This window comes from Glycine max, chromosome 3 (assembly GCF_000004515.6).
Source record: "Glycine max cultivar Williams 82 chromosome 3, Glycine_max_v4.0, whole genome shotgun sequence".
NCBI classification, from domain to species: domain Eukaryota; kingdom Viridiplantae; phylum Streptophyta; class Magnoliopsida; order Fabales; family Fabaceae; genus Glycine; species Glycine max.
The window spans coordinates 44,924,904-44,944,842 of NC_016090.4; the positions used below are offsets into that span (position 1 = coordinate 44,924,904).

The window sequence follows — 19,939 nt, forward strand, 5'->3', positions numbered from 1 at the left end:
ATTAAGTTTTATGAGATAAAAATTAATCATAGATAAAGCTAATAGATATCTACACCTGTAACACGGTAACCCAATTATACCATTGCTCAATTAAATTTTGAAGTTGTCTCTTTGACAATTGGTGGAAACGTTGTTTTGGAGGGTGCCAAAATGGAAAATTTAATCGAGCATCTGAGCTAGTTTCATTTTACGGGTTTCATTTAAAGCTGCACGCATGAGAAAAGGTAGAACTAGTGACACAGCAGAATTTGATTGAACAAGGAACAAAAACAAGAACAAGTATTAGAAGTATAATGAACAATGGATATTATTAAAAGAAAAGAATTTCAATTTACAAAACCAACAGCAGTAAGACTCTAAAAATTTAACTTTTTCTGCACTTCTAAGGAATCAATTTAGTTCCTTGCATTTGGGTGAGGAAGGCCGAGATGGCTAGAGTAATGAAATCTGCTATTTTTCAGGCATTTTCCTATGTTTTAGAAAACAGAGATCACAGGCATTCAGTAGAAGGGCCGAGATGGTATAACCAATGACTTTCTGCTGCTAATTTTCAAGCCCCCCTTCTGCTTGAGAGGAGTCCACACTAAAGGTTTGCGTCTTGGATGCCTCGGGCTGCCAGCAAACTTACTGCTGCTCCTCATCAAAGTTGGTGATGCTGTCTCAACTGAGGTTCTAGCTTCTGGCAATATGGCAAACAACCTTGAATACTGAGCTTCCCTTTGGTTCCTTTTCGGTGATTGCTGAGTGGGGAAACGGAGTGGAGTTCTGACAGGACACAGAGCAGCTACAGAAACACGCCTCCTTCTAGGCTGACGGGCTTGTGATGTTGATGGTGGGGGTGGGGGTCTTACAGCTATGGATACCCCCCTTCTTCTTGGTTTCATAAGGTCTTGCGTGTTAATTGAGGTTGTTTTGGCAACGCTTTCCTGTCCATCCATGGAAGAGCTGCATGAGGGCCTTATCAGTGATTGCCGAGTGGGGGAACAGAGTGGAGTTCTGACAGGACACAGTGTAGCTACGGAAACACGCCTCCTTCTTGGCTGAAGGGACTGTGATGTTGATGGTGGGGGTGGGGGTCTTACCGCTATGGATACCCCCCTTCTTGGTTTCACAAGGTCTTGTGCGTTAATTGAAGTTGTTCTAGCAACGTTTTCCTGTTCATCCATAGAAGAGCTGTATGAGGGCCTTCTCTCTGGTGGTGGAGGCAAAATGTTAGTAATTCTTCTAAGTGGCAGTCTTGGATCGAGCGGTGGCTTCTTCATGATTTTCTGATCAGAAGCTATTGACTCCCACATTGTTGAAGGTTGAGCTGAAACTGCTGCAAGCAATATATTTTCGTGTTTCAGTCTCATTTTTCTCTCCCCTGTCACCTGGTTCTCAAGATCCCGAACCTTTGAAAATTCAACCACACATTTGATGAGTTATATTTCCAAAATGAATGCATTAATAATAGCATCTAAATAAAAAGAGACAAGCATAAAGGTTTATACCTTTTCTTGAAGATTTCGGCACATGAGTTCTCTTGAAGTAAGTCTCATTTGCAATGACTGCAAGTTATCTTGTAATTTTCTAGTTTCCTTCTCATCATGTTTGACCTTTTCTACCTATTTGTGATCAGATTCCCAGATTTAAGAATTAAAAATCAAATTTATTAATCAAAGCTTCTCTTGTTCTTAATTATAGCACAATTAGACTCTAGCATACCATTTGCTTGTACTTATTCAGTTCAGTAAGGTCTGTTTGCTTGCGGGCTGGGCCACTCTCAATTCCTCGTACACGTGCGGCAAAATTCAGAGAACAAAGTGTCTCTGTTAAGTCTGCTGCACTTGGACTTATCTGGACAAACATTAAAGTTTTGCAATCACCTCCTGCATTTCAAATTTTCAATCCCAATTCAACATCATAAATAATGAAAAAAAAAAGAAGAGAAAATGCTCACCAACAGACCTTTAGAATAATGAAACAGCTATGAAATTGCAATTCTAATTAATGCTTTTTAATCCAAGACGTAACACAACATCACTTATAATGAGCACTCAAATTAAAATGTAAATAAAATAATTGAGGAGCATCAGAATTCAGGCTGTGAAATGAATCCTCACCTAAAGAGCTCTGGAGTATATGGGTGAGCTTTGAGTTCCTATTTGAAAAAGAAAAAAGAAAAAAAAAAAACTAGTGAGACAAAGAATGATTATGTATAGGATATTATATGTTAGGGATGATAGAATTACCTGTAAGGTATGTGGGCTGATTTGGATGCAAGGGCAGAAATAACATCACCAAGTGCTGATAGAGACTTGTTTATGAATTGAGATTCCTTCAGTCTTTCTCCTTCAGCTTCAGTTTTCACCACACGCTCACTGCCAGCTAAATCTACTAGCCAAAGGTGACTCCTTGTTTTCTGGCCATTGATTAAATTCTCCCCTAAAACAGTCACTCGCAACAAACTGCATGTAAAACAAAACCACATCTTTGTCATCATCAATGGTGAACAAGTGATATCCGTTTGCCAGCTTGTCCAATAATTTCATTCAAATTATTTAACATATTTACTGATGCAAAGAATTATGCCTCTTCCAAGTTTAGAAGAGTAATATACACAAATATAGTATATCTAAAAGAAGCAAGACATACCAATGAGAACGACTGCTAAGCTCATTAGCACTAGTGGATCCAACAGATCTGGCTCGGTTACCAGACTTCAGCTTTTCCCACACGTCATCTGTTCCATAAACACAAGCTTCAACGAGTCCTGGGACTTCTTGGGTTCCATCTGCAGCTTGCTTTATCTCCAACCTACATTTAATTAGATAAAGCTTACAATTTGTTCTTCACATCAATATCACTTGAGAAACATTTAAAATGTCAAAATTTCATGCTTAATTGGATTGACAATGGAGGGGGAAGAAAAATTTCAGATTATGACAAAATGTTAATGGGTATAACTGTATATGCAATTTCAACTATTCTACCATAGAAGACAGGTGCAGAGATAATCAGTTAAAGTCATAAGGTCTTACAGTAAAGTTATTAGGTTCCGCCAAAAATCATGGTTAATTCTATCAGCATCTCTACCTTGCAAAGCAATATGCGTTTGGAACTCAGATTTTATTTCATTAGCATCATGTGAAACAGTGTAAAAGTGAAAGCATTGTTTCATTATAAAGCTTATCAGAGTATAGCTTAAGTTGAACGAAAACTCACTTCTTAGTAGGTTCAACTGAATTTTCCACCAAAAGATCTCTTATCTTCTCATTGTAAACCTCCAACATGCTAACAAACAATTCATATTTTATTACGTCATTTCTCTCTTCAGATATTCGAAATAATTCCTCCAGGGTTCTATAGTTAACTCCCCTATGCTGTGGTGTTCCTTCCATAGTAAAGGTCTTGCCGGTTCCAGTTTGACCATATGCAAAAATGCAAACATTATACCCATCTAATACAGATGTGACGATAGGTATTGTTTGTTCGAAAACAGTCTCTGCACAGTAAAATAATCAACACACTATTAATCATTAACCAGCAAAAGAAAGAAAATTTCTTAACTGAAACTTAACCATCCAAAAGTTCTAATTTCTCATGTACCTTGGTTATCTTCAGGTCTGAATACATAATCAAATTTAAAGTGCTTTTTTGAAGAATCAGAGCAAATGACTTGAAGCCCATCAGAAGTTGACTCAAAATTGACAACAGATAGTGCTGATCCATTTGCAATTTCACTTTCATTTAGTGGTCTGCATCTACAGAAAACTCTGATATTTCCCTTTAGTTCAATCACTTTGTTGTAAAGCCGCCTACGCTCAGAGGACTCCTCTAGGTACTTCCTTTTCAACACTTCATATTCAGTACCTAGTGACACATAAATAAAGATGAAAATCTAGTATAAAGTAATCACATGGAACCAGATATAATTATTCAATTTTAGGTTAGAGCCTTACCAAGAAGCTGAACAGACTTTAAAACATCTAGGCCTGTAAATGACTCAGCTGTGAGTTTCACTTGATCAGATAGGGCTACATGTTGTTTCTTCAAATTCTGATACATGAAGCATATAAACCAACATCAACAAAAGCAATAATACAGAAGGAATTTGATTAGAAGTGATATTTGGAAACATTTTGATTCTTGTTTGATCAAACCATCAACCAATTTTTAAAATTTACCTGAATTTTAGTACTCAAGTCAAGGATTTTCTTCAATATTGGGAGTGTACGATCCTCATCAGGAGAACATTCACGGATTCCATTGGATATACTACTCTCATCCATATTGTCAGAGGTCTCATTGTTCAGTTGTGCTAATACATTATCTGCTGATATACCAAAATCCAAATAATCAGAGGGCAGAGCCAACATCGAAACCAGCTTTGTAAGAATCTTTTACTTCCTTAATTTTTCAGATAAATCAAATCTAAACCCCAAATTACATTCTCTTTTTAAAATATATTAGGTTTGAAATCTTGTTCGCACAAAATGAATGCTTATTTTTGTGTTTGCTGCCTAATAAATTTTTGTTTTGCCTTTAGTCCTGATAAAACAACAAATTTTTTTTTGGTATTTAACACTTATTTTACACTTTTTTTTAGTCCCTAATATATTAGCAAATTTTGTGTTTAATCCCTAATAATTTTTTTTTTCCATTTGTTATTAGTTGGGACTAAAACAAAATTTGTTAATTTATTAAGGAACAAAATTTGTTAATTTATTAAGGAACAAACACAAAGTTCGTTAATTTATCAAAGACAAAAAAATATCAAGGACCAAATACGAAAGTGTTGTTTTATTAGGGATTAGAAACATATTTTAGCCTTCAAACAAAAGCTAATTTGGAAAATTCAAACAAGAAGATTCAATAATTCACATTTGCATTCCTGAATCGATTATAATAACAGTAATAATAATAATAATAAAAGAAAAATTATAAGATAGAGAACTGTTGTAGAGAAATAATCTCGTAGAATCTATGAAGCACGGACACCGACACGGACTCGTGGACACCTGTAATGTCTAAAATATAGAATGTAGTACGGGTGTCGTGTGGGTGTCGGACATTGACATGGACACGTGTCGGACACCGGACACGATAAGGGACTGGAGTGTCCGTGCTTCATAGCTTCATAGCTGTATACAAGATCTGACAAAAGCATTAAGTGGATATGAAGAAGAAAAACCTGTTTCATCACAAGCTTCAGTTGATACGCTTGGCTGTGGCTCTGAAATTAAACAAATAATCCAACAATTATGATTTTCGGAAACATAAAAATGAACCTAAATAACAAATAAAAGAATGAAAACCTGATGACGGCTTCAAATTGCAATTAATACCGAATCGATTGAACTTTTCTGTAAGCATCTCAATGATTTGATCTACAAGAATTTTCACAGCAATTGTTAAATTTCGTTGAAGACAAAGCGAAATAAGAAGAAAGAAAGAAATGAAGGAAAGAGCGAGTACCGTCCATGACAACGTAGATTTTGAAGAAGAAGAAAGATGAGATTTCGCTGACGAACAGACACTGTTTCAGAGAGAGATTTTGCTTACGAAGGAACACCGTTTCAGAGAGAGAGAGAGAGAGAGGTGTTTAGCTGTTGAATTGAATGATTAAAGCAAAATGAGAGTTTGAATATTGGGATCAGACCCTGAAAGCAGCTATCTATCATGTAACGGCTACTCATACATACTAACAAATAATGTGGGCCGGGCCTCTTATTGAATGCTAATATCCCTACGGCAATTTAAAAATTGCAAATAAATAATAATTAAGATTATTTTTAGTGAGTTACAATTAAAGCTAAAATTTACCAATTTTTTGCGACTTGACCAATTAATTTGATAGTTTTTCTTCAAAAAAATTAATTTGATAGTTATAATATATTTTATTAAAACTTAACTTGATCAAGATAACATTCTTTTAATAATGAGTCACTAATTAAATCGATTAGACAAATGATTTATATGTTTCTAAATTTTTAAAAATTATAATACAAATATTTGAATATACTTAACTAATATTTCTCTTAATTTATAGTAATATAAATATTTAACATACTTGACAAATGATAAACTTGAACCTCATCTATCTATCTATATATATATATTAAAACTGTTGAGCCGTTACCACATATCAACAGCTGGATAATTTACATTTTTTTTTGGATTTTAATGTATTTTGTTTTTAAAAATTTAAATATTTTATTTTATTTTATTTTTCTCTCACTCTTTTATTTACTTAAAAAATCATGCATTGCATGGATTCTAATGCTAATTTTAATTATTTCTCTTGCATTTTGCTTTTTTTTAGCTGTGAGACAATTTTTTTTGTGTCCCATATATCTCCCGGAGAGTCAGACTAATTCCAACTAGTCTAAAGGACATTGGAAAGACAGGTCGTGTAAACATCATTATTTCCAAAGTCCAAACGCATGCATTTAAAACGAGAACCAAAAAAAGAAAGCAGATATAGCAGAAATGATACAAAGACTTCTAATTTGTCATCAGTTAGAGTAATTTGTTTATACATGAAAAACAGGCATGTTGCATTGCACAAACTTGCCACCTTGTCATGAAATGACACCGCTACCGGCTTTCCTATCCCTACTAAAATCATAAAAGAAAGATATGAGATATAAAATGAAAAAAAAAAATACATATCAGAAACTGTACGTAGCTTATATTCTTCGCGTATGTTTCAGAGAAATGGGGTATAAGGCTTCTATGAGCATCTGATATCTAGCAATTGGTAGTGTAGTGTATTGTAAACCATGTCCCATCAATCTCAGTGCTATTGGCTGGGGAGTGTATTTGGGCAGGGTTGCTATCCAAATGTTAAAACCAATCGACATGTTGGCTTGAAGATTTGGGTTGCTTCTTTGGTTTTTGATATCGGTTATTCTCAAACTTAGCTTTAGTTATAAGTGAATACAGCAAGTCTGCCTCAGCTGATGTATCATAGGGTGCTTCCAGTGTACTGCAACATGAACCAAATGGAAACAAGAAATTTTAATGGAATGCATATAATAAACTTCAGATTCTCAATAGCATTTGAACAAATTGCCACAGGAATTGTGGCATTTTATATGCTAAAGAAGATTAAATGAAAAACCAGGCTAGATTTATACGTGAAATAATACATCAACAACCGGGATTGCAAGTCTGATAAATTATCTTGCAGCTTTACAAAGAAAAGGTTTGGTGGATGATTAACGTTACCTGTCAAGTAGCTCCTCCAAGAGAATTCTTTGTGACGGGGTTACGTAGTGAATGCAACTTCTAGGGCATTGTCCAACAGCACATTGAACTTGGTAGTCGTCCCCATGACCTTAAATAGTTATTGATGATGGCAATGCTTATAAAATTATGAAAAGAATGATATTTGCACAACACATTTTAAAATAGGTGAGACATGTGTCATTCTTTACGCATACGCATTGCTAAAAAATTGTGAAAATGAATAACAGCTAAGAAAACCTTGAGAAGATGCACGTGCTGTTCCAGTTGAAGAGGCATATGTGAAAGCATGAGGGGCTCTTTCCACACAGGAATTTGAACACGCTGCAGAAAATTTAAATTTGTAGATGAAATGGAAAGTAAATATATATTGATCAATTCCTAGTTTCCAAGAGTTGATAAATTACAAACTCTCGTATATTAACTGTTAGAAATAAAGACATGGTGTTAGCGTGGTAGTTTAACTTTAGTGTGTGTGAGATGATAGTGATAGTAAATGGAAGACGAGGTACATAAAGATTAACTGGAAGAAGACATAAAGATGGGCCAGTGAAACCATTATAAAGGATGAATTTCATTACATAATGACAAACGGATGTAAGCACCTGCATAATTATAATTCTGCCCACCCATAATTATACTCCCGATCAGAACTGCATTACCTTCCACATGTTGAAACCCTGATAAAAGTGCAGAATATATATCATGCGTATACCACATCCATCATGCACAACTCGATTCAAAACGTGGAAGGTAACACAGTTTCTGATAGGGTGGACAGAATTGTAATTATGCAGGTGTTTACATACGTCTCTCTGATTGATGGAGAAGAAAACATAATGTTAATTTCGTATAAAGATTAAAAAGAAATATGAATTTCATATGGCATGTCAATTTTGTCTGGGGTCGAAACATAAGGATTTTCCAAAAAGTAAAAAAGATGGGGATGGTAAGGGTAGGGTACCTTTGCCGACACAAAGCAGCTGGTTAACAAAAAGATCAAAAGCTTCACACTCTGGCGTGTCAAAGGGATCTAAGCATTCACTACAAACGCAAATCCGAATAGAAAAGAAGATGGCGAGACGTTTCCAAATTCCAAAAGTGAAATGTGAAAAGAAAAAGACATATTTATTACCTTTCAATTAATTCTGATGGAGTGCAGTTGGATAGTATCTGCAGCAAGCAAGAGTGAAGATGGAGGAGAATTGATGACTAGAGAGGGTTGTGCCCAGGTGGCAGAGAATAGAAAAAGAAAAGAAAGAATGGTAAGTAGAGTACCCGGTATGCTTGAATTACGCGGCGAATCATAGCATCAGAAAATGTTCTTGCATTAGCATCTCTGTTGAGGTCTGGATGGAACTGCTTCACCTTTGGGAATTGGGAGGAAGAGACAGCAATTAGTTGTGGAATTGGAATGAATGAAATAATAATAATAATAATACTTTGGTTCGAAAAGCAGCTTTGATATCGGCGGCGGAGCAGTGAGGGTCGAGACCAAGCACGGCGTAAGACGAAGCAATGGAGAGAGGAGCATCATCGTCTCTCAGACTGCAACTCGCTCTTGCCTTCTTCTTCGCAAACTGTGCAAAACTGCGACTTCCAAACGGGAGAATCGTAGGGGTAGTTATTAAGTTTAAGCTCATGCTGCCCATCATCGCTGCTCTTTTTGTGGTCACAACAATGGCGTGCTTATTGCACTTACTCTTTTTATTTATTTACTTATTGTAAATTAATATGTGGACAGTGGATGCCCAAGTGCCACTTGAGCCCTTTATTTCGAACTGAATCAAATGTAAATAGGTTTTCTTTGTTTTTCATCCATGGATTTCTTTTTACTTCTTGCTACTTTTAAAACCCCCCCCAAAACAGTTTTCATTTTATTTCTGCACTTGCTCGCATTTTATGTTTAAAAACTCCACGTTTTAGTATTATACAAATAAAGTTAGTTTATTGTAATGATAATTTTTTAACACTTCTAAAAATTAAAAATCAATATTTCTCTTAAAATAATTAAGCATGCTTTTAATGTCAAATTACCTGGGAGGTCTATCACACTTGATAAATAAATACTTTTGGATTCAATTAAACAGAGAATTAGAGTCTCGAACATGACGGATCCGTCAAATATTGATCATTATTTTGGAAGTTGTTCCAACTTGCAACCAAGATTTTGGAAAGTCGATATAATTGACAGGTTAGTGAAACGTAATCTTATCATTATTCATTTGCTACCAAAATTCAACAACCAATCTTCTAGTAAATCTCTTTCGTAGTATAGTGGAGTGCAGAAGAAACATATCAAGTCAGCACAAGAGGAACTAATATTGATCGTGCAACCCATATATAAAACAACAACAAGAGTCTTACCATCATTTAGTTAATTATTGATGAAATGTACTTATGTCTGTCATCCAAACAAAGCTCTAGTCTGGCTAGTTTTCTGGACAAACGTTAATGGGATTCTCACTAAAAAATGAACAATAACAAATAAATGCAGAGACTAATCTTTTTTGTCTTGAATCTTGATCGTGCAGGAGAAGAAACATATCAAGTGAGGATGTGATCATGCAACCATGTACATGCTCATAATATTTATCTTAATTGTTCATGCATAATTATAAGAAAACAAAATTGTCGTGCCATTATTTTAATGATGTATTGATGTAATGTACTTTTTGTCCATGATCCACGATCCGATCCAAACCAAGTTCTGGCTAGTTTTCCGCACAAACATCTATAGGGTTCTTCTCACTAGAAAATGAACCATCAGAATAAATGCAGAGAAACAACTCAGCAATAGAAAATCAAACAGGTCCTAATCCTTTTTATCTTGATCCAAGTAATAGAGAATACACCTTTTGTCAGGAACATAGCCTTCATCTTTCAAGTGTTTCAATAACCTGGACAAAAGCCAGAATATAGCATCAGCTTGAGGATGCATTTTGTCCCCTACTACGAAACTATTGACTTTCTTTTCAATCTCAACCCAGCTTATACCCACTTCTTTTGCTACCCCCATCTCTTTCATTTTCTTAATGGAACGTGCTCTCTCCTTCCATTTCCCTTCACTAGAATATATGTTCGCCATCAAAACGTAAGGAGCCGGGCTGTCTGGTGTAGCCAAAAACAGTTGATTTGCAGCATATTTACCCATCTCAGAATCACCATGTATGCTACAAGCACCAAGCAATGCTTGCCAAACCAGTACACCAGGATTCTCAGGCAATCCCTCAATAAATTTTTTAGCTTCCTTAAGAAGTCCAGCCCTCCCCAACATGTCAACAACACAGGCATAATGTTCAGAACGCGGACTTAATCCGTGATCTCTAGTCATAGATTCCAAAAACTCCATGCCCTTCTCAACTAAGCCTGCGTGACTGCAAGCATGAAGCAATGACAAAAATGTTACATCCGTCAGAGCTATACCCTCCACTCTCATATCATCATAAAATTGAAGCGCTCTGAAACCATCCCCATAGCGAGCGTAAGCTGCAATCACAGAGTTCCATGACACTGAATTCTTTTGAGTCATCTCATGAAAGACTTGCAGTGAGTCATACAAATCTCCACACTTGGAGTACATGTTTATAAGTCCATTACTAACAAACAGATTCTGAATGAAGTTCTTCTTTATAATTAAAGAGTGAATCTGCTTGCCAAGAGTCAAAGAAGTACCAACACCAAATACCCCAAGAATGGCAGAAACCATGTTGGGGTCAACTTCAATCCCCAATTTTACCATTCTCATAAATATCTGGATAGCTTCCTCCTCGAGTCCATTCTGCATAAAAGCTACAAGTATAACAGTTAAGGAAACATCATCAAGTTCCTCAGCAGACTCAAAAATCTCCCATGCTTCTTCTAAACTTCCACACTTTGAATACAAATCCATCAAAGCACTTTCAATGCATAAATCTGACTGCATTCCCAATTTCCATAGCAGTCCATGAATTTTACGTCCTTCCAATAATGCTTGTAAACCTGAACAAGCCATGAGTGCACTCAAATATGTCAAAGAATTAGGACTCACTGACCCGCGACGCATTTGATCAAACAATCTCAAACCATCCTCATAAAATTCATTTTGTGCAAGGCCTGAAATCACTGCCGTCCAAGTTACAACATTCCTCTCAAGCATCTCATCAAAAACCTGCCTACCTTGACTAAAGCACCCACATTTAAAATATGATGTAATAAGTGCATTCCCCACTGTAATTTCCCTCTCAAAACCACCAACAAACACCAAACAATGGATCATTTTGGTCACACTAGAGAACTCCAGTCCATCACAAGCCGACAACATTGTAGTCAGTGTAGCCTTGTCAAATAGACAACACACTGTCCTTGACTCACTCATTTGCCTAAAGAACCTAAAACCCGTGTCACAATCCCTGTTCCTTAAAAACCCAGAAATAATTGCATTCCATGACACAGTATCTTTCACAGGCATATGATCAAACAGCTTGATGGCATCCTGCAGTTTGCCACATTTGGAATACATGGAGAGGAGAGAGTTCCAAACAAAAAGGGCATCGCGTGGGGAGCTATCAAAATCGAAAGATGGAGGTTGCTTGATGATACGGGCATGGATGGAAGAACCAAGATTAAGGTTTCCATCTCTGCCACAAACAGAGAGAAGAGAGCTCAAGTCTGCGTGGTTGAGGACAGATTTTGAGGTTGCAGGAAATGGGTTTTGAGAAGTTGGTGGCTTCTTCATGATGGAGGGTATAATGAGAGAATCCATCCATGAAGGAAGATGGGCATTGAATTTCCATCTGGATTTCATCCATGAAAGGGGAAACAAAGAGGCTGATGAGGCGGTGAGGACACTATATCACAGACTAATTCTAAACCTACGGAAAAGTAAAAGATTTATGCTCCGGTGTCTTTGCGATTTGGTAGTTTTTTTTCCTTTCTAAATGTTCTTTTTTATTCTTTATGTTTTAGTGTTTTTTTTATCTGTTTTAGTATGTTATGATTTAAAAGTTTTATTTTATCTTATATTTTTTAAAATTTTATTTTAATTGTTTCTTTATGTCTGGCCTGAAAATATTCATCATCATTATAATATTGTGATTTATTCTCATAATTGTATTTTTCGAAATATTTAGTCATACATCGACCAGATAATCATCTTCTTTTGCACATAAGCATGATTTTTATTTTATTTCATATACTTATTTTTTTTCTCATTTCTCTTAGATCATATTATTAGTCAACTCAACTTAGGTAAAAAAATAATGAAATTTGATACTCGAACATGAAATCGAATGATATGTCTTGTTTTTTTTTATTACATTGATTGTTACTAATAATCATTAAAAACGTTCATCATTGGAAGGTGACTGACATACATGAAATTGATATGGATGAAATGAGAGTGCAAGATATAAAAAAATTACAATATTATGATTATTTTGTAGATCATACAAATTTAGAGAATTTCAAACTCAATCACTCAAAAAACTCCAAAAAATATAGATGAAACAAGGGTGTGAGATATTGAAAAATTATCAAATTAGAATTATTTTGTGGGTTGAATAAATTTGGAGAATTTTGAACTCAATCACTCAAAAAACTCTAAAAAAACTTAATCTAATGGGTCAACTCAATCACTCATTCAACTCGTTGGGTTATAGAAATTGAGAAGTTAAATCACATAACTCAAATTTGGTGAGTTAAATGAGTTGAATTTATTTTTTACATCCATAACCAACATGAAACTATAACTTTATTGAGTGCCTTATAATTCACACAAAACACTCATCTTTCATATTTTTCTCTTAATCAAAATCATAGGACTTGAATAAGGGCTGTACTAGGTTGTATGACGCTAACGACTACCAACTACCAAGTCATTAATCATTCCTTCCATTTCCCTTATTTTAGATAATAGGGATAATTGTACTGTCACGTATAGGTATTTTAGCCATTTCCTTTAGTATAATAGCATGGTCATGTTTTTGAAGGGGAGGTAGACTTTCCACTCTTGAAACACATCTTGGAATTTTAGGCATTTCCTTTATTTTGTATTGCACAGGTTTACCATTACATGAACAATTGCAAAGATTAATCTTCAAACGTTGCAACGATATATTAGCCTTTTAAGGTATAGTAAACCAACAAATAAAATTGAAATCATTAAGGTCTCTCTTTGTGATGCATTTTCAATAACACACATAAGACTTGATCATTTCACAAGGTTTCGGGAGATTACTATACAACTTCACAAATGATTTCACCTCCATCATAATTCCAGCCATGCAGGATAACTCGAGGAGTGACACCCTGAGGAACGTCAAAAGATATATTTATAGGCAAGGTCTCTCCTGGGACTAGTGAAAAATAGTTATCAGAGTAATGAACCGGAAGAATTCTTGTGTCCTTCCCTTCCTCGTAGTCCCTCTTTGAAGTATGAACAGAAAAATGAAGAAAGAAAGCAACGCCTACATCAGGTCCATTTATTTCAGTAACTTTCAAACCATCACTTTTCCCAGAAAAACATTTATGTATCCTCTTGGACCCACCAGTTTCTTGTTCTATTCCAACCCCACAATCCAGAGTTTCCAATGAGTGTGTGCCATAAAAACCATCACTTAACCTACCTGTTGAACTTGTAGAGTCTGATCTTGTAGATGTGTTGGTCACAAGCACTTGAATATTATAAATGGATTCTTCAACTGAAACCTTCGATGTTATCTTGAGAGGTATTTTCTTCTCCCTATATGGCTCCAATAACTTGTAATCTCCACCAGAAAGATGCAACCAATAAAAGTTTCTGGATATAACTCTATTATCTGCCATGTTATAGAGTTTGAGAAGAAGAAAGTAGACTTGCTTTGGATCTTTTGACTCTGGATACTTCATCTTAACAATAGGTGCTACTTTTTTTGGCAGCAAAGAGAAATTTTCATGAACTCTGTAGTATGGGCATGTCCCGTCAAGATCCCACACTGAAGCTTCAATAGCGACATTAGACAATTCTTCTGATGTAGTATTAACAACCTGTTGTGGGAAGGAAGATAAAAGGATACAGAACCTTTAATGACCTACTCTTTCATAAGTGGACCATGCATAAATTGCAAAGAAAATTGTGAATCATACAGTTTTCACAATTTCTTGCACTTGTAATCTTTTTAACTCAATTTTAAACTTCATGAATGAGGGGAAAATATTTATCATATTGGTAAAATGGCATCTCTATTTTCATTAGCTACTCATAAAACTAGAACTTCATTTAGACACTTACCTCTATCAAATATGTAGCCAGATTAAGCTGTACATGAACTGGTTCTGCAGCACACCGACAACCATAGAAACCTGCCGTTTGATCAAGTAGATGATCATAAAATTGACCTCTCAGACCAGTCCAAGGATTTTGTGTCTTCCATATCAATACACCTGTATATTTACTCCACATGCGAGAAGTCCATCCCTCCAGAAGAGCTCTATATTGTATGTAGTTCACAAGTTGAGCCTAAAAAGATTATAGCATCAAAATTATACATCAACTTCAGAAAAAGATCATGAAAAATAGGACGATAAAAAATGCATTGCTAATGGTCAACAGAATGAAGGTTTCTACTTTCTCTTACCTTCAAACAAAAATCATCAAGGTCTTTAGCATCACCATAAAGTTGAATCTGATCATGAACCTTGGTTGGTTTTGAATAAGGAATATATTTATGGTATTCCCATATGGGATTTGGAACTTCTTCAACATAACTGTTTGGAAGCTTCTTAAACACTGGTATCTGCCATCCTTCTGAGGGCATTGTTGCTCTTATGGTAGCTGCAACAGGCATTCCAACAGAACCAACCTCTGGATTGAATCCATAATTATAAAAGTGATCCTTGAAGAAATCTTCAGGATTTTGAATTTCGTAAGGACCATCAGTGAAGTTCCCCTTCCCATCAGCAAACCCATCCCACATTGAACCTTGTATGTAAATGCGTGTGCCATCAAGATACTGACTGAAATCTGTTGACATTGGGAACCAGTCTCCTACAGGTTTGCTATTTTCATCCTCACTTTCAAAATAAGGATGAAGCCTCAGATCATTTTTAAGAGCAGCATTTATATCATCGGGTGGAACTTGTTCATTTCCCCCAACCCATAGGGCAAGACTAGGATGATTTCTTAGAAGCTTAACTGTGTCTCTTGCAGAAAACAAGAAAAGGTCATGGTCCAGTGGACCATTTGGATTGGACACTGGGACACCACGTCCATCAACATCCCCAGTAATCCAAAACTCTTGCCATACCTACAAAATTAAGCCAGCAACTAGATAAATTTTCAAAACCAATACTACCACTAATGTAGTATAAACATAAAGAACCTAAGATATTTTATGGGACCAAGGATTATCTGAAAAATCTGTCTAAGCTTCAAACAGGTTAAATCTTCAGTGACCATCTGGTCTAGCTGTAGCAGGAGTAGCACTTAAAAGTCACTTATCAGAAACACGGGATCTGGATATCCCAACATCATAAGTACCACATCTCATAATGTAAAGCAGCCATTCATTTAAAATCACTCTCATGAAACCCCAAACAAAATAACGTGTTTTAGAAAAAGAAGATTAGAATCAAATTCCTGCTTGCCCCGCATAGGACCCAAAAATTAAAGGAATAATAAATAATATTCAATAACAAGGATGAAGTGCTAAACCTGCTCTTAGCATGGTGATTGAGTCATTCAAATTAATACAAACTGCTATATCCACACAAAAGTACGCAGAAATCAGCACATAGCAAACCATGCATGCACACAACAGAACAGCAATAATGCAATAAATTCGTTAACAAATATAACAAAGGAAAAATACTGTGATAAAAACCTTGGGAGAACCACATGGCAAGAGCTAGCTGTTGTACATGGAAAGCCCAAGGCTTTATAAATCCCCCACCAAATTTCCATACTTTAAAGTGGGAATCAAGTCTCATACCTTGCAATTGGATCCCAACATGTTGACATGCAATTATAAGCAAAAGTAAGGGTATGGTAGCAAGTGCAGCTTACCAGAAGGCCATAACAATCACAGTAATGATAAAACTCTGGTCTTTCAGCCAGCCCACCACCCCAGCATCGAATCATGTTAAAATTCATATCTGCATGGAATTTGATATCTGTATTATACCGCTTCTTTGAGAGCCGCAGTAGTCCATCTGACAATATCCAGTTACCTCCTCGAATAAAAATTGGTTCTCCATTGACTTTAAATAACCTGCAAAATAAGAAGTATGCAACAAAACATATACAAAAACAGTTTAAAATTGAATTAATTCCTCTAAGTAAAAGATAGAAATTATAACATTGAAGCAATCTGAGAAATAACCATACCTTCCACCGGTAGCATCATCAATATGGCTCTCAATTTTGCGGAATCCAAAGTGATGGCTCCATGAATCAGATTCACCAAATCCTTTAACATCAATGCTAATAACAACATTGTACAAAGATTGCTTTCCCATCCCATTTGGCCACCATAAATTGGGATTGGAGAAGAAAAGCTGTTAATTCAGACCATTAGCACTTGAAAAAAAACATTGAAACTTAAACCCCCAATATATGCAAGATAACAGGATCAGTAGTAAAAGGATGATAGAAAATACTATCTAATCGGGATTGCATATGTCCAATGCAAAAAAGGGGGGCAGGGGGTGTCCCTATAATAACTTGGCTTCTTTAAATGCTTTGCTGTCAGCTTTGTTTCTTTGAATCATGCATATCAGCATAAACAGAAAAGAAAGATATTAAGTGATTAAGTAATAAAATACAAATTATGGATGTCAATGTCTTGACAATTTCTAATATATATTCATCATCTCCAATCATATCTTGACCTTTGCTCCTTTGATAAGTAAGGAAATGTAAGAGATCCATTTATTTTATTATTTAGGATATTTTGAACCTAAAACAATCAGCAGTATATTAATTAAACATTGTCTAGTTACAGCACAAGCTCAAGATATGATAGTAAACTTTAATTATGATTACAGTAAATTAGAACTATCTAAAAGTTAGACAAACACATGATGTAAGCCATATAGACAAACATGCACAAAAGCTGTCCAAGAACATTAACCAAGAGGATAGGGTGTGAAATTGAACAAATTTCTTAAAATTGCCAAATTTGTTGATCAAGATGTCTTGAATTAATAATTACGTTCTAAAAATGTGTTAACAGTCTAAGCATAATGAATTATGAATTATGAATAATGAATGCAGTCACTGACCTCAGGAAATGTATATTGCACCCGTGAGTTTGCCGGGATTGTGAGATCTTGAGTTTGAAGATGATGCTCTACTAAGCAAATGCTATCCTCAAGTTCTGTTGTCACTAGGACACTCAAAGAACACTCAGCAGTCAAGGAGCTCCTGTTTTCCAACTCAGTTGTTGTATGTAGATATGCCTTCTTATAATCATCAGAAAATGTTGAAACCAAGAGTGGATCAATTATTTTTACTGGCTGCACCAAACACAGACACTGACGTCATCCCACCAAGGAACAGCTGGAAGCACCATTGTCTATAAAAGAAAGAAAATTGACACTACAGAATGCTTGATCCGGTTTGTTGATTGTATGGACTGCATTAAAAGCCAAAATTAACATGGCAATTCTGATGTCTAGCTCATGCCTCAACAATATCCTGATTTTATTTTCCAGACATCTCAATGACTACGCAGACTATTTCATAAAGCCAAAATATGATTGGATTTGAATTTCAACATTATTTACTATGAACTACAAAAAGACTAGTTAGGACTCAGGACCAACAATGCAATAAACACAGAGGATCGAGTAGGGAAATGAAAGGCCTCCATAATTTGTCTCAGTGACAAACCCTTTAGTGATTAAAAAATAATAATAAAGACTTTGGGATGAACTAAAACAATTAATGCAACTCACCCCAGTAACAGAAATAGAAACCTCATCCCATATTCCAGTATTCCTATCCCTGCAATCATATTTAAACTTGCATTAGTCCTAATCATAGATACATTTTACTTTAATTGGCTTTTCCATTGTTCCTATTCTCTTCAAATTTCATACAGTCAATTGGTAATGCCCAAAATGCTCTAGAAAAAGAATGGCAGGTTTTTTAGTGCAAAGAATAAAGAAAAAATAAATATTATTTTTGGAACAGAAAGCCAATTACCACTCATCAATACAAGTATTAGCAATATCACCTTATAGGAGCCATCCAATCCCAACCTTCAACATACTGTGTAGTCACATCCTTTCCTATCTACAAAATAACAAGAGAAAATGAATTAGATATCCTGCACGCAATTGCAAGTATTGTTCCTCTTCCTCTTTCTCTGTAAGCCTAACTGATTCCTAAAGTTATGAAACAATTGCAATTCATATTTCAAGCTTTCATGTAACCGGGAGGTTAAGTAGCTGAAAAGGATAAAATTAATGGATCATAAGTATGAAGTTAATTTCCAACCTCATGATCACCGCCTTGTCCCCCCTCGGGAGGAATTCTCCCTGGATGATCCGGAGGATGAACAAGAACAGCAAGCAGGTTGGTGCCATCCGGATGAAGAATATTGGTGACATCAAGGGAGTGCCTTCGAAACATCCCTTTTGGTAGGATGATTTCGTGGCCATTCAAATACACATCAGCAGAGTAATTGATTCCACGAAAGTTAAGATCACAATGCTCATTGCTTGACTGCAAATGCAAAAAGGTCAAGTAATTAGTGGTATCCCTTCCATCAAAATAACAAACCACCATCGTTTATTCAAAAGCAGATTATTATTTAGATCCTGGCAAGGCTTTAAAAAGAGGTTCATAATCGTGATTGAAGCCGCAATATCAAAGTTTTTGGACTCTGCCACCGCAATTGCAGCTATATCAGGCACACTTATATTTGACTGCAATTTTTAGTAATATCGAAGATCATGACCAAACTAAAACCTTGGATACTCGATATCAGTCCTTATGTTTGGAAAACTAATTCACAGACATGAAAGCACAAAATATAAGCATAAGCAAAAAAGGGGAATATGAAATTAAAATGAACGGGTGCCACTTGAAAATGTAATCTAATTGTATACAATGTGTGAGAGAGCAACTCGAAGACGTACAAGCTTGCAATTAAAGGTTGTAAAGAACCAGAAGGTGTAATAGTCTCTTCCAGAATCAGCAATGTCAATGATGTGTTCATTTTGCAGTCCATAGAAAGGATCGGGCACGGCTTTGTTCTTCACCAAGGTCGCCAGAACACTGTTTGCGATTATATGGAATCAAGTCAATTATTTAAAGAGGAAGTAAAATAATAAAACTGTGAAATGGAAAATGTGATTACGTTCCAGGAACGAGAGCTTCCATCCATGGAGAAGTGGGGCCAGTTGGAGAGTGAGTAGTGGTGAGCTGGGTTCCGGTGAATTGGACCTCTGTGGACCTCGCCGCGACCCACCCGGAATCCAGCGTCGTCTTGCGGAGTTGCTCCGCCATCGGAAACCTCAGATCGCCGGAGAGGCTTCTTCCTCAATGGTCTTGTGACTCTAGTCCAAATTAACGCACACAAGAAAAGAAAGGGGACACTCACTTTATCTTACGTAACGTAACGTGACATAGGTAGCATTTTGGTCATGCCACGTATCTCATACACGTGGAATTCGCTGCCAGAGGAATGCACATGTGACAGAACCTATTACCTGCACACGTTATATTGGTCCTGAATTTGATGAA

General features: G+C 35.9%; 4 protein-coding genes across 7 annotated transcripts; all 4 read right to left on the reverse strand.

Moving 5' to 3' along the window:
• Positions 1 to 282: 282 nt before the first annotated feature.
• On the reverse strand, positions 283 to 6,657 carry LOC100780066 (kinesin-like protein KIN-14S). 4 transcript variants are annotated; one of them, XM_041014219.1, is made up of 15 exons: positions 6,522 to 6,657; positions 5,458 to 5,588; positions 5,298 to 5,369; positions 5,174 to 5,215; positions 4,167 to 4,312; positions 3,942 to 4,038; positions 3,589 to 3,852; positions 3,205 to 3,484; positions 3,021 to 3,071; positions 2,635 to 2,796; positions 2,232 to 2,447; positions 2,103 to 2,140; positions 1,705 to 1,868; positions 1,491 to 1,604; positions 283 to 1,391 (listed from the first exon to the last, which is right to left on the reverse strand). In XM_041014219.1, the coding sequence occupies exons 2-15, from the start codon at positions 5,462 to 5,464 to the stop codon at positions 501 to 503; spliced, it is 2,544 nt and encodes an 847-aa protein (XP_040870153.1). In that variant the 5' UTR covers positions 5,465 to 5,588; positions 6,522 to 6,657; the 3' UTR covers positions 283 to 500. The 4 variants fall into 4 exon arrangements, with proteins under 4 accessions (XP_040870153.1, XP_040870152.1, XP_006577246.1 ...); XM_041014218.1 differs by having other exon boundaries at positions 4,167 to 4,315; XM_006577183.3 differs by lacking the exon at positions 3,021 to 3,071.
• Positions 6,473 to 9,104, reverse strand: LOC100780594 (uncharacterized). Its single transcript, XM_006577181.2, has 7 exons — positions 8,673 to 9,104; positions 8,509 to 8,598; positions 8,366 to 8,403; positions 8,195 to 8,274; positions 7,471 to 7,554; positions 7,213 to 7,321; positions 6,473 to 6,970 (listed from the first exon to the last, which is right to left on the reverse strand). The coding sequence occupies exons 1-7, from the start codon at positions 8,883 to 8,885 to the stop codon at positions 6,829 to 6,831; spliced, it is 756 nt and encodes a 251-aa protein (XP_006577244.1). The 5' UTR covers positions 8,886 to 9,104; the 3' UTR covers positions 6,473 to 6,828.
• Positions 9,105 to 9,848: 744 nt separating this feature from the next.
• Positions 9,849 to 12,419, reverse strand: LOC102660265 (pentatricopeptide repeat-containing protein At3g05340). The gene has a single exon (XM_006577184.4). It carries the CDS (start codon positions 12,014 to 12,016, stop codon positions 10,046 to 10,048), a length of 1,971 nt encoding a protein of 656 aa, XP_006577247.1. The 5' UTR covers positions 12,017 to 12,419; the 3' UTR covers positions 9,849 to 10,045.
• An 880-nt stretch (positions 12,420 to 13,299) lies between these two features.
• On the reverse strand, positions 13,300 to 19,789 carry LOC100817144 (mannosylglycoprotein endo-beta-mannosidase). Its single transcript, XM_003521659.5, has 11 exons — positions 19,554 to 19,789; positions 19,333 to 19,471; positions 18,689 to 18,916; positions 18,426 to 18,484; positions 18,145 to 18,193; positions 17,470 to 17,703; positions 16,574 to 16,743; positions 16,253 to 16,457; positions 14,826 to 15,494; positions 14,480 to 14,707; positions 13,300 to 14,235 (listed from the first exon to the last, which is right to left on the reverse strand). Exons 1-11 carry the CDS (start codon positions 19,700 to 19,702, stop codon positions 13,447 to 13,449), a joined length of 2,919 nt encoding a protein of 972 aa, XP_003521707.1. The 5' UTR covers positions 19,703 to 19,789; the 3' UTR covers positions 13,300 to 13,446.
• Between the last annotated feature and the right edge of the window lie 150 nt (positions 19,790 to 19,939).

What these genes read in the sequence shown, in the direction of transcription:
- LOC100780066 (XM_041014218.1), bottom strand. An exon ending in ACTTGAGTACTAAAATTCAG is followed by an intron (nt 4,039 to 4,166) that starts GTAAATTTTAAA and finishes TTCATGTATCAG; the next exon opens with AATTTGAAGAAACAACATGT. An exon ending in TGAATAAGTACAAGCAAATG is followed by an intron (nt 1,605 to 1,704) that starts GTATGCTAGAGT and finishes GATCACAAATAG; the next exon opens with GTAGAAAAGGTCAAACATGA.
- LOC100780594 (XM_006577181.2), bottom strand. Translation starts at nt 8,885, where the DNA reads ATGATGGGCAGCATGAGCTTAAACTTAATAACTACCCCTACGATTCTC. An exon ending in CCATCAGAATTAATTGAAAG is followed by an intron (nt 8,275 to 8,365) that starts GTAATAAATATG and finishes TTGCGTTTGTAG; the next exon opens with TGAATGCTTAGATCCCTTTG. An exon ending in AGCACGTGCATCTTCTCAAG is followed by an intron (nt 7,322 to 7,470) that starts GTTTTCTTAGCT and finishes TAACTATTTAAG; the next exon opens with GTCATGGGGACGACTACCAA.
- LOC102660265 (XM_006577184.4), bottom strand. Translation starts at nt 12,016, where the DNA reads ATGAAATCCAGATGGAAATTCAATGCCCATCTTCCTTCATGGATGGAT.
- LOC100817144 (XM_003521659.5), bottom strand. Translation starts at nt 19,702, where the DNA reads ATGGCGGAGCAACTCCGCAAGACGACGCTGGATTCCGGGTGGGTCGCG. An exon ending in GACAAGGCGGTGATCATGAG is followed by an intron (nt 18,485 to 18,688) that starts GTTGGAAATTAA and finishes GTTATTTTGTAG; the next exon opens with ATAGGAAAGGATGTGACTAC. An exon ending in GATTGGATGGCTCCTATAAG is followed by an intron (nt 18,194 to 18,425) that starts GTGATATTGCTA and finishes ATATGATTGCAG; the next exon opens with GGATAGGAATACTGGAATAT.